This window comes from Ranitomeya imitator, chromosome 1 (assembly GCF_032444005.1).
Source record: "Ranitomeya imitator isolate aRanImi1 chromosome 1, aRanImi1.pri, whole genome shotgun sequence".
Lineage (NCBI taxonomy): Eukaryota > Metazoa > Chordata > Amphibia > Anura > Dendrobatidae > Ranitomeya > Ranitomeya imitator.
Genome location: NC_091282.1, coordinates 730,287,347 through 730,300,756, shown reverse-complemented (window position 1 = coordinate 730,300,756; position 13,410 = coordinate 730,287,347). Strand labels below are relative to the sequence as shown.

Here is a 13,410-nt window from a genome sequence, read left to right as displayed (position 1 = left end):
AACCACTGCCATGTCGCCTATGATACCTCCTTCCCAATCTGCTGGCCAGGAGGCAGATGCTCATACCTCTAGCTCACAAGCTGTGGTTACAGAGACACAGGACACAACAATCCCATCCACTTGTTTGTCCCAGCCAAGGGTCCAGTTGTCCGTGCCCCAGATCTATAAAAGGAAGCATAAATACCAACCCACACACCCACATGCACAAATACTAAACATGCACATTGCCAAGTTGCTAGTCATGAAGATGTTGCTATTTAGACTTGTGGGGACACAGTCTTTCCGTGATAATAATAATAATCTTTTTATATAGCGCTAACATATTCCGCAGCGCTTTACAGTTTGCACATCATGTTGGCTGTGGCTGCCCCATGATACTCTGTTCCCAGCTGGCACTATTTTTCCCGGTGTGCCGTCCCTGCGTTACACTAGCACGTGTTAAATAATCTAAAGCGTGCTCACACCAACGCCATAATTGGGAAGGTGACACGTGAACAAGTAGTTGTGGACAGGGACGATACATTTCTGTACAGGAATTTTATTAGCAAACAACTTCAAAAACATAAAACACAATTAAAAACAGTGGTACTTGGTACACTTGGTCCACGTGTGGGTATAACATGTATAATACACATATCCATAATACAAGTCTGCAAACCTGAATTGTATTGGGAAACCAACCCTCTGGCTCATGGAGCTAAATGCACTAAGTACCACTGTTTTTAATTATGTTTTATGTTTTTGAAGTTGTTTGCTAATAAAATTCCTGTGTTTATAATTTGTTTATTATTCTTTATTAGCCCTGTGGTGTGCATTCTATTGAGCAGCTCCTTTCCTCTTGTTTCTAGTCTCAGTATACTGGCTGCTTGTTTGCACCCCGATTGGCACTTAACATTATTTGGTACCAGTAGTGCACTCTATCCTTTCAACTTTGCCTGATACATTTCTGTACGGCACACTGGCTGAACCTGGTGGAGGGTGGGACAAAGTCGCAAACTGGAACATCACTTATACTACCCACGCCACGTATAGTGGGCCCAACCTCCGTCATGGTTTCCGCATCATCATATATGTCAAGTCTCCCCTCTTTCTCCGCCTCCTCATCCTATGCTGAATTACCCTCCACATCACTACCAAGTTGGGAACTGTGCAGCAGCGCATTGGCAAAGCGGCAACACGCTCTGCTGAAACTGTTCTGTTTAGGTCAAACACCACACACTGCAGCACAGCTGTGGCAAGGAATAAAACAACAAACCGATCAGTGGCTCTCCCCACTGTAACTCGAACCCGGTCTGGGTGATCCTACCCAGCCAATATTGTGATGAGGCAAGATTGGGTGATGAAGATGAGGAGTGAGAGGACTTATTTTTATGTGGTACCGAGGGGACCCATGATGCTACAGAGGGGACTCCCAACCCCAGCTTCAGGTCTGTCCAACATGGGTGGGCTCGAGAGGAGGAGGAGGATGAGGAGAGTCAGTGTGAGAGGATGGGTATTGTTCCTCCTTCTGGGTCCACAGAACATTTGCCTCATTGCAGCTTGGTAGACATGGCACAGTTCAAGTGTAATTGTCTGTCCCAAGACCCTCGCGTGATCCACATTTTCAACAGCAACCTATACTGGTTGGCCACCATTCTTGACCCACAGTACAAGGATAAATTTCCTTCGCTACTGTTGCAGTCACCAAGGGGTTTCACAATTGAATCCATCAAGAGGGCCGTTTTCGATCTGTTGATGACAACATCAGTCTCAGACACCGCTGGTAGCAGAGGTACTAGCTCTTTGCAACAGCATGCATTAATGGGGAAAGACACACCCAACAGGTCCAAAAGAGGTGGGGGAAAATGTCCACAAACTGGGCCATCTTCAATAAACCGGCTCATCAGCAAGGGCTATGTGGACCAGTAACAATGTCAAGGATGCAGAAGTTGAACAACATGATCGAGTATCTAAGTGACCAAACCTGCGTCCTTCCTGACATTTCGGTTCCATTTAATTACTGGGTATCCAAGCTGCACAGTTAGCCAGACCTCTCCTTATATGCATTGGAGGTGCTCGCCTGCCCTGCTGCTATTGTGGTGTCAGGGCGTGTTTTCAGTGCCGCTGGGGCGATCATCACAGATAAACGCACAGGGCTGACTACAGAGATTACAGACAGGCTGACTGATAAAATTTAACAAGGACTGGATTTCACAACAGTTTTTAAGCCCTCCAGATGACATCATCCCAACCTACACCAAAATGTTCTCATGTGCTACTGGTGATCACATCCATCCCTTCCCATACAAACCCCTTCCCTCCCTCTAATTATATGTGTATCCTACTCCTGCTTTGCCACATGTACCTCATGGTCAACAAGCTAGAAAAAATGTTCCATTTATTAATATTTCCCATAGGAGGCAAATGTGATGAGACCTCCTTCCTGCGTTAATCATGGTATCATGCCCCTTGGGCTAATTTTTGGAAACACTATGTCTATGCCTGCACATTGGGCACTGGAACTACCGTGCTAGTAGTCTAGTTTCATAATTGTCTGGGTCTTGAGGCCTCCTTCCTGTGTCAAACATGATACAGCCCCTAGGGCTAATTCTTTGAAGACACTATGCCTGCACATTGTGCAGTGGAACAACAAGGACAGTAGTCCAACAGTTAGAATTGTGAACCCCTTGTGATGGTGATGAGTGGCTTCTTCCTGCGTTATCCAACACACAGCTTTTTACCACTTGCTTTTAAACAATCATACACCCATTTTGGCCTTTTCCTCAGGCCCCCAGACCGCTTTGTAGGGTCCAGCATAAAATTACTCGCATTTCCCATTGACTTGCATTGGACTCGCTACTCGTTACGAATACCCGAGTATTAAGACATACTCGTTACGAGTATAGCGAGTCTGAGTAGTGAAATATTTGCTCATCCCTAGTTCTACCTGATGAGAAGGGTAGATGTGTATCTATATTCCATAGATATTATTTCTGTAGACCTCATGCATGTGTTTAGATTGCACAAGCTCTATGAAAATGTTACCCTTAGGCTACGGTTAGATAGGCGTAGATTTTCTTATCCAAGAGAATCAGGCCGGTTATTCAAGTAACAATGATCAAACTCTGATCTCAGTTTGATCACAGTGTGCGCTCTATCTTCTCCATTGTGTCAGTGTGCAGAAATCGGACTGCATTGAGATGCCATTCGAGTGCAGTTTAATATTTCCTATGCACTCATTGACTTGCATGGCTGAGTGTGATCTGATTTGCTGTGATTATTTTTTTTTTTCCCTCCTTGAACTGCCTCGATCCGAAGAAGAAGAAAAAAAAAATTGGATGTGTGTGCTGCCCAATAGAATAACATTGATGTTTTGTCAGATTCCATGCATACGGAAAATATGGTGGAGTGCACTCCACCTTAGGCTCCATGTGCATATCAGAACCATGTGTATGGGGGCCGTTCAACTCTATGGTACAAAACCATACCATTTTTGTGCTGCTGAACCTACAAACTCCATCGAATGCCTAATGGCTTTAGCTATGCTTCTAGGGAAGAATAATTCTGTGCATGGTACCCATGTAGCATTTGTCTTTTTACAATATTTTAACTTTATTCTTTTACGTATTTTTTTTGCATTTTTTTTTGTAGCGTTTTGCTGTGATTGCCAAGTTTGATGTGAAACAAAGTCAGAAAAAACTCACTGTACAGACAACAATTTTTATTTCCCATTTGAATCAATAAGAACCCTAGTCAGAGTATTTTAAGGTTGTTTTTACTTGGATTTAGTAGTAGAATCTGCTTTAGAAAGGGGAAAAATGCAAAAAAAAAACTGCAGAAAAGTACAATAAAGTTGGGATCCTTAACACAGCTTCCCAGGAGTAAAGGTGTGTGTGTGTGTGTGTGTGTGTGTGTGTGTGTGTAAACCTTATGTTTTTGTTGCTTTTTTCCGGGTTTTGTCACAACCTGAAGGATTTCCTAGTGCCAGCAAAGTGAATGAGATTCCTGAAGTCACATGGACACACTTTTTTTTTTTTTGCTGCAGATTTCATCTATACGAATGAGTGGGGAAAATCCATGGTAAAAATGTGCTAATTTTACGCAATGTTTTTCCTGACAACACATCAGGATATGCAGCAGAATTTTCTGCTGCAAATCCTGAATATGTGCACATACCTGGCTGAAATGATGGAGCCGGATTCTGTTGCAGGCTGTCTGTGGTTTTGGAAGCATAAGTCAGCTGTCAAGTTTCCTTTAACCCCTTAAGCCCCGAGGATGGTTAATGACCGGGCCAATTTTTACAATTCTGACCACTGTCCCTTTATGAGGTTATAACTCTGGAACGCTTTAACGGATCCCGGTGATTCTGACAGTGTTTTCTCAAGACATATTGTACTTCATGATAGTGGTAAAAAAATTTTGATATTACCTGCGTTTATTTGTGGAAAAAAAAAACGGAAATTTGGCAAAAATTTTGAAAATTTCACAATTTTCCAACTTTGAATTTTTATACCCTTAAATCCGAGATATGTCACACAAAATACTTAATAAGCAACATTTCCCACATGTCTACTTTACATCAGCACAATTTTGGAAACAATTTTTTTTTTTGTTAGGGAGTTATAAGGGTTAAAAGTTGACCATCAATTTCTGATGATCTTTTTAATCATAGACCTGATACAGGGACAAGGGGGCATCCTCTACATCTGGAGGAAGGAAGGTTTAAGCATAATAAGACGCGGATTCTTTACTGTAAGAGCAGTGAGACTATGGAACTCTCTGCCGTATGATGTTGTAATGAGTGATTCATTACTTAAATTTAAGAGGGGACAGGATGCCTTTCTGGAAAAGTATAATGTTACAGGGTATATACACTAGATTCCTTGATAGGGCGTTGATCCAGGGAACTAGTTTGATTGCCGTCGGGAAGGAATTTTTTTCCCCAGTGTGGAGCTTACTCTTTGCCATATGGGATTTTTTTGCCATCCTCTGGATCAACATGTTAGGGCATGTTGGGTTAGGCTACGGTTTGAACTAGATGGACTTAAAGTCTTCCTTCAACCTTAATAACTATGTTACTATGTAGGTCACCTTGACGGGATAGTACGTCAAATGGGATTAAGGGGTTAACAGTAATTGCCATAAAAAGTTCCCTACAATGTTACAAAACATGGGAAACCTCCACTATTCGTGCACGATTCAAGGATATAAAATGACTATTGCGATGTGAGAACATGTATAATTATAGACCACCCCCACTTCTCCTGCTACTAAAACACCAGAAAAGACAATTGACATAAGACCTGTTATTGAAATGACTACACATGAGTGATGTTCAACAGCTGATTCATCAGATTCCTGGCAGTGGGAAATTAATATTGATATTAATAACATCTTAAGAATAACATTCCACTGGTTCTTGCATGTTCTCTTTTACTTAGAACTCCTAACTGGCAACAATGTTGTCTTCACTCTCGTTAGCGAGCTCAGAAGGTGGCAATGCTGCAGGCCCAAGAGCCAGGACCAGGGATCAATCAGTGACACGGTCTGGTAGACTAAATTGGTATCTTGCTGACAAGCAAGTCCGTGTCGGACACATTTTACATCTGTATTCCGGCTTAGACTCTGGTCTCCCATAGTTATACTGAACCAAACTAAGTGATACAACTTTGGATCAGTGAGTTTCCTGTTCTGGGTTGAAATAATGTCCTACAGGGTTAGGTTGTAATCTTTCGTGGAATGATAGTGAGGTTTTTTTTTAATCTTCTGGTAGCGCTACCACAGGGAACATTGGGAATTACACAGTTCTTAGTAAAAGCAAGATGTTCTCTGTAATTTGACAGACTTGTAACATCTTTCGAAATGTAAAAACTTCAGCGTAAACAGTTCTTGGTCTACCTTATGGGGTTTTGGCAAAATATAGCTAGGCTTGGATGTTTTTCTTTGCAAGAAAATGCTACAATCTTACTGCCCTACTCCACAAGTCAGACATATGACAAATACAGGAAATTGTTGTCAGATGCAGTACAAAACCAGGAATTGGCAGAAATTCCTGCAGCTCCTTTAACCCCTTAGCGACCGCCGATACGCCTTTTAACGGCGGCCGCTAAGGGTACTTAAACCACAGCGCCGTTAATTAACGGCGCTGTAGAAAAAGTAAATAGCGCCCCCCAGAGGCCGATTTTCTCCGGGGTCTCGGCTGCCGGGGGTAGCCAAGACCCCAGAGAACATGATTCGGGGTTTTTTTAACCCACCCCGCATTTGCGATCGCCGGTAATTAACAGTTTACCGGCGATCGCAAAAAAAAAAAAAAAAAAACGCGATCTCTTTTTAATTTCTCTGTCCTCCGATGTGATCGCACATCGGAGGACAGAGAAAAGGGGTCCCAGGTGGCCCCCCAATACTCACCTAGCTCCCCTGATGTTCCTCGTGTCTCCCGGTGGGCGCCGCCATCTTCAAAATGGCGGGCGCATGCGCAGTGCGCCCGCCGGCCGGTACTGGGAGAATCTTTGGGGTCTCGGCTGCCGAGGGTAGCTGAGACCCCAAAGAGCATGATCGGGGTCGGTTTTACCGACCCCTGTTTTGCGATCGCCGGTAATTAACTGTTTACCGGCGACCGCAAAAAAAAAAAAAAAGTAAAGTAATTCTCTGTCCTCTGTTGTGATCGCACATCAGAGGACAGAGAAATAGGGGGATTCGGGGACCCTACAATACTCACCTGTGTCCCTGGATCCTCTTGCTGCTCCTCCTGGCCGCCGGCAGAAGAAAATGGCGGGCGCATGCCCAGTGCGCCCGCCATCTGTCTCCATCTGCCGGCCAGCAGGAGAACAGCAGTTGGGGCTAGGGTTAGGGGTAGGGGTAGGGGTAGGGTTAGGGGTAGGGTTAGGGCTAGGGTTGGGGCTAAATTTAGGGTTAGGGTTGGGGCTAAATTTAGGGTTAGGCTTCTTTCACACTTACGTCGGTACGGGGCCGCCGCAATGCGTCGGCCCGACATACCGATGCACGTTGTGAAAATTGTGCACAACGTGGGCAGCAGCTGTAGTTTTTCAACACATCCGCTGCCCAATCTATGTCCTGGGGAGGAGGGGGCGGAGTTACGGCCACGCATGCACGGTCAGAAATGGCGGATGCGACGTACAAAAAAATGTTTCATTGAACGTTTTTTTGTGCCGACGCTCCGCCAAAACACCACTGATCCAGTGCACGACGGACGCGACGTGTGGCCATCCGTCACGATCCGTCGGCAATACAAGTCTATGGGCAAAAAACGCATCCTGCGGGCACATTTGCAGGATCCGTTTCTTGTCCAAAACGACGGATTGCGACGGAATGCCAAACGACGCAAGTGTGAAAGTAGCCTTAGGGCTAGGGTTAGGGTTGGGGCTAAAGTTAGGGCTAGGGTTGGGGCTAAAGTTAGGGTTAGAGCTGGGATTAGGGTTAGGGTTTGGATTAGGGTTGGTATTAGGGTTAGGGTTGGCATTAGGGTTACGCTTGGGATTAGGGTTAGGTTTGGGATTAGGGTTAAGGTTAGGGTTGTGATTAGGGGTGTATTGGGATTAGGGTTAGGTTTGAGGTTAGGGTTGAGATTAGGATTAGGGGTGTGTTGGATTTAGGGTTTTGATTAGGGTTATGGTTAGGGTTGACATTAGGGTTGTTTTGGGGTAAGGGTTGTGATTATGGTTAGGGTTAGTGATTAGGATTATGGATCAGGTTGGGATTAGGGTTAGGGGTGTGTTAGGGTTAGGGTTGGAGCTAGAATTGGGGGGTTTCCACTGTTTAGGTACATCAGGGGGTCTCCAAACACGACAGCCAATTTTGCGCTCAAAAAGTCAAATGGTGCTCCCTCCCTTCTGAGCTCAACCGTGCGCCCAAACAGTGGGTTACCCCCACATATGGGGCATCAGCGTACTCGGCATAAATTGGACAACAACTTCTGGGGTCCAATTTCTCTTGTTACCCTTGTGAAAATAAAGGGTACAATGGGGGCTACAATATCTTTTTTGTGAAAAAAAAAAAATATTTTTTATTTTCACGACTCTGCATTCTAAACTTCTGTGAAGCACTTGGGCATTCAAAGTTCTCACCACACATCTAGATAAGTTCCTTGGGGGGTCTAGTTTCCAAAATGGGGTCACTTGTGGGGGGTTACTACAGTTTAGGTACATCAGGGGCTCTGCAATCGCAACATAATGCCCACAGACCATTCTATCAAAGTCTGCATTCCAAAAAGGCGCTCCTTCCCTTCCGAGCTCTGCCGTGCGCCCAAACAGTGGGTTACCCCCACATATGGCGCATCAGCGTACTCAGGATAAATTGGACAACAACTATTGCAGTCCAATTTCTCCTGTTACCCTTGTGAAAATAAAAACTTGGGGGCTAAAAAATCTTTTTTGTGGAAAAAAAAAAATTTTTTATTTTCACGGCTCTGCATTATAAACTTCTGTGAAGCACTTGGGAATTCAAGGTTCTCACCACACATCTAGATAAGTTCCATGGGGGGTCTAGTTTCCAAAATGGGGTCACTTGTGGGGGATTTCTACTGTTTAGGCACATCAGGGGCTCTCCAAACGCGACATGGCGTCCGATCTCAATTCCAGCCAATTCTACATTGAAAAAGTAAAACGGCACTCTTTCTCTTCCAAGCTCTGCGGTGCGCCCAAACAGTGGTTTACCCCCACATATTGGGTATCGACGTACTCAGGAGAAATTGCACAACAACTTTAGTGGTCTAATTTCTCCTGTTACCCTTGTGAAAATAAAAATTTGTGGGCAAAAAGATAATTTTTGTAGAAAAAATGCAATTTTTTTTTCACGGCTCTACATTATAAACTTCTGTGAAGCACATGGGGGTTCAAAGTGCTCACCACACATCTATATATGTTCCTTAATGGGTCTAGTTTCCAAAATGGGGTCACTTGTGGGGGGGTTCCACTGTTTAGGCACATCAGAGGCTCTCCAAACGCGACATGGCGTCCGATCTCAATTCCAGCCAATTCTGCATTGAAAAAGTCAAACGGCGCTCCTTCACTTCTAAGTTCTGCGGTGCGCCCAAAAAGTGGTTTACCCCCACATATGGGGTATTGGCGTATTCAGGAGAAATTGCATAACAAAATTTATGGTTACATTTCTGTTTTTACACTTGTGAAAATAAAAAAAATGGTTCTGAATTAAAATGTTTGCAAAAAAAAGTTAAATGTTCATTTTTTCCTTCCACATTGTTTCAGTTCCTGTGAAGCACGTAAAGGGTTAATAAACTTCTTGAATGTGGTTTTGAGAACCTTGAGGGGTGTAGCTTTTAGAATGGTGTCACACTTCATTATTTTCTATCATATAGACCCCTCAAAATGACTTCAAATGTGATGTGGTCCCTAAAAAAAAATGGTGTTGTAAAAATGAGAAATTGCTGGTCAACTTTTAACCCTTATAACTCCCTAACAAAAAAAAATTTTGTTTCCAAAATTGTGCTGATGTAAAGTAGACATGTGGGAAATGTTATTTATTAACTATTTTTCGTGACATATCTCTCTGATTTAAGGGCATAAAAATACAAAGTTTGAAAATTGCAAAATTTTAAAAATTTTAGCCATATTTCCGTTTTTTTCATAAATAATCGCAAGTAGTATTGAAGAAATGTTACCACTAACATGAAGTACAATATGTCACGAAAAAACATTCTCAGAATCAGCGGGATCCGTTGAAGCGTTCCAGAGTTATAACCTCATAAAGTGACAGTGGTCAGAATTGCAAAAATTGGCCTGGTCATTAAGTACCAAATTGGCTCTGTCACTAAGGAGCAGGGCCGGTTTTAGACAAAGTGGGGCCCTAGGCAAAAATTTAAAGTGGGGGCCCCAAATGATAACATTGCACTGTGGCCCCCATATTTAGGGGCCTTATATCGGCCAATGGGTCTGCCACTATTAGCTGTATGCAGGGTCACTGCTGGCACTTTGAAAAGCAGCTTTTGGCCATGTTCATATGCAGAATTTTTGCAGCTTTTTCTTCTGCAAATAATAAGTTTACAGCAGTTTACAACACAAGCAAAAACTGAGATTTTCAGAAATCTCCTGCACACCCTTTTATTTTCCGTTGACTGAATTTCACAACTGCGTCTCTCCAGACCCCAGCATGTCAATTTATCTTGAGCAGACGCGAGTCTCCGCAAGAGAAATCTCACCCCTGCAATGTATAAGACGCAGGGATTCCACACCTCTTCAATGAACACATGCGGAATCACCTGTGTTCAAAAGATGGCAGCACTTTGGACGCAGGACATGTCTGCTGCATCCAAAGGGCTGCCATTTCAAAATCCTCTGTACATACCCTAAAAAATGGGTGTTTTGAAAGCAGTGTTTTTACTGCCAAGAGAGCAGGCTTTGGCTGCAAAAAAAAAAATGCACCAAAAACGCTGATTCCTATGCACACCTGTACTATATATGTGTATGGTTTATCCTTATTATTTCACGTGGGAATTCTTTTATTTCTATATAATAAATGCCCTGATTCAGCAGACAATATTCCTGTCTTGTCATCCAGACAGTAGTGACAGGACATCGCCCTATCAGATTACAAGCAATGATTTAGTGACTGGTCAGAGCCCATGCTGATCCCTGCTGTATGTGACTGTGAAACCTGATCCTACAGCAATCAGCACAGAGCTCCGGGATCAAATGAGTAAATCACAGCACTGAGGGGGTTTCAAGGGGGGGTTGGGAGACACATTCTGGGACTGCTGCTTCACTGCTGTACACCCTCTGGGCACTTCATACAGGGGCTGCAGAGGCAGGGGGCCCCCTTTCTAGGTGGGGGCCCCAGGCGACTGCCTGGTCTGCCTGTGCCAAACGCCGGCCCTGCTAAGGAGTTAATGCTGCTGTATGCTTCTTAGCAGCCTCCTTGACCAAATTATTCTGGTCATTTCATCACTTTGAGGTATGTTCAGCTCTAGGTAATGTCACTGTTGCGCTAAATTTATGCCACTTCCTGATGACATATTCATAGTCTTATATGGTTTACTTAATGCCTTGGGAATTATTTTGTACGCTTCTCTTGACTGATAATGAGATCCCTTCGCTGTGTTGTAAGCTTTTAACAGACCATACTGTTTACAACATAATCAGAATCAATGTAAATGATGGCAGCTATGTACTAATGACTACTTTTACTTGAGTTTAAATGATTGGGGAATTGGTTGTATTTGCAATTAGCCAATTATAAGAGGTGTTCCCGCTTAGACAACAGTATTTTAGTTTTGCAATTTTTATTTTCCCTCTCAATATGACTTCAGTTTGTTTCTTAGTGGATTTCTACAGATTATGGGTGACATTAAAGGTGGATAAAGTTCTAAAATGATTATTTCTGGTATGATTTTTTTTTTACATGACAAAAACCTGGCATCTTAACAAGGGTGTGTAGACTTTTTGTATCCATTGTATATTTATGGCTATAAAATACAAGATGGTGGCCCGATTCTAACGCATCGGGTATTCTAGAATATGTATGTAGATTATTCATGAAGATTTAAGAATAATGCAATAAATACACAGGATTGTCCGGGAAAAATATATACATTATCAGTGAAGCGGTGTTTAAATCCCACGCCAGACTGTCCTCCATGTTATTCTCTCCCTCACAGACTGTCCTCCATGTTATTCTCTCCCTCACAGACTGTCCTCCATGTTATTCTCTCCCTCACAGACTGTCCTCCGTGTTATTCTCTCCCTCACACTGTCCTCCATGTTATTCTCTCCCTCACAGACTGTCCTCCATGTTATTTTCTCCCTCAGACTGTGCTCCATTTTATTCTCTCCCTCACACACTGTCATTCGTGTTATTCTCTCCCTCACAGACTGTTCTCCTTGTTATTCTCTCCCTCACAGACTGACCTTCATGTTATTTTCTCCCTCACAGACTGTCCTCCATGTTATTCTCTCCCTCACAGACTGTCCTTCATGTTATTCTCGTTCTAGTATATGTATGTAATTTATTTATGAACGCTGATTGGTTGCACCCGGCTGACCGGCCTCGACCAATCAGCGACGCGGGATTTCAGTTACAGACAAACAGACCCTTAGACAATTTTATATATACTGTATATAGATTTGATGATGTGCCACTAGAAACATGATGCATCATTCTGCATCGTAACATGATTTTTTTTTTTTTAATCGTACAAATTTAAGTAAAACCCATTAGTGTTTGACATCCCCAATATCACAAACCTGAAGGTTCAGGAAAACAAATTGTTTCCATTTAGACATTGTAAGTGTACACTAAAATATAGGTTCTTGTCATCATTAGCAAAGTGCCTGTAGGCAAATCTATATAAATATTTGTGTCTAGAGAATGCTTCGCTTGCTTGTGGCCAGCGGCCATAACAAGTGCTCAATAGCAGAAGTTGTTTAATTACCTAACATTTATTTTTGGACATTTGGAAGCCATCTTCTTTTTGTTTTTTTGTTTCAGGTTATTTATTCGTTGGGCTGATTGCCATGTTCCTTGTGGTTGAAATATTAAAAAGTCTTTTCAACTGCAACCAGTTCTTCAATCTGTTCTTATTTGGGTGTGATGATAATTCGAGAGCTGAGGAGATGGTACAGGATCCACCATCTGAGGCCGGGCTTCCTTGCGGATCTAAGCATGATGAATCAACGAGAAGAAGGCTTCTGCACTCTGCATCTCCTACGGAGAGGTCATATGGGACTGCCAACCCATGTATCAGCTAATGGCTTTCATATTTCTACTGCTATGCTTTTCTCTCAAGACTATATACCACTGCAAATATTGTGCTTAATTGTATGCACCAACTTCTCCTTGTAAGTTGGTGAAGGATACTGATATAACTTATTATAATCATTATAACACGGAAAGCACTATAAAATCTAAATGGGATAATCTATGGTTAATAAAGATTATTTTGGGTAGTTTGTTACACTTTTTGAGCACCTATAAGTCACTGTACGAGAATTGTTATAATGTCAATGATTTATCTCTCTAGTTACCTTTAAACTTCCTTGAGATTTTAATTACTTTTTTAGATGCACTTGTTTTAGGAGTTTGAACTAAATTTTCTTCACTGTCATATACCTATTTTACTTCCCCCATCCTTCAGAATTTTATCTGTTCTCTAGTAATTAGTCTAAGCACTAAAACCTGAAAAATAATGCAAAAAGTTTAAAATAAAAAATACTCTACACTCCCCTTCTCCTGTGGGTGTCTGTGGTTTACTTTCTTGGTCCTCACAAACTGCAGAAGTCTCATGGGATAATATGTAATAGCAGGAAGCACAAAGACTTGGGAAGGTAGCTACCCAAGAAAGTTCAACCTAGTATGGTAGTTGTGCTCATCTCATCTAGAGTCCTTTGCCCTTTCAAGCACAACCTTGTTCAGCCTGAGGAATCAAAAAACTGAACTACTCAGGCCATGCCTTAGGCTATC

General features: G+C 42.6%; 1 protein-coding gene across 1 annotated transcript in view; it reads left to right on the top strand.

Moving 5' to 3' along the window:
- LOC138643194 (potassium channel subfamily K member 1-like) overlaps nucleotides 1–13,111 on the top strand; it is a 55,883-nt gene extending 42,772 nt beyond the window's left edge. The window contains exon 3 of the mRNA XM_069732069.1: nucleotides 12,439–13,111. Within this exon, the coding sequence (XP_069588170.1) occupies nucleotides 12,439–12,698 (260 nt within the window). The 3' untranslated portion in view covers nucleotides 12,699–13,111. The remainder of the gene's footprint in view (nucleotides 1–12,438) is intronic.
- Nucleotides 13,112–13,410: the final 299 nt, after the last annotated feature.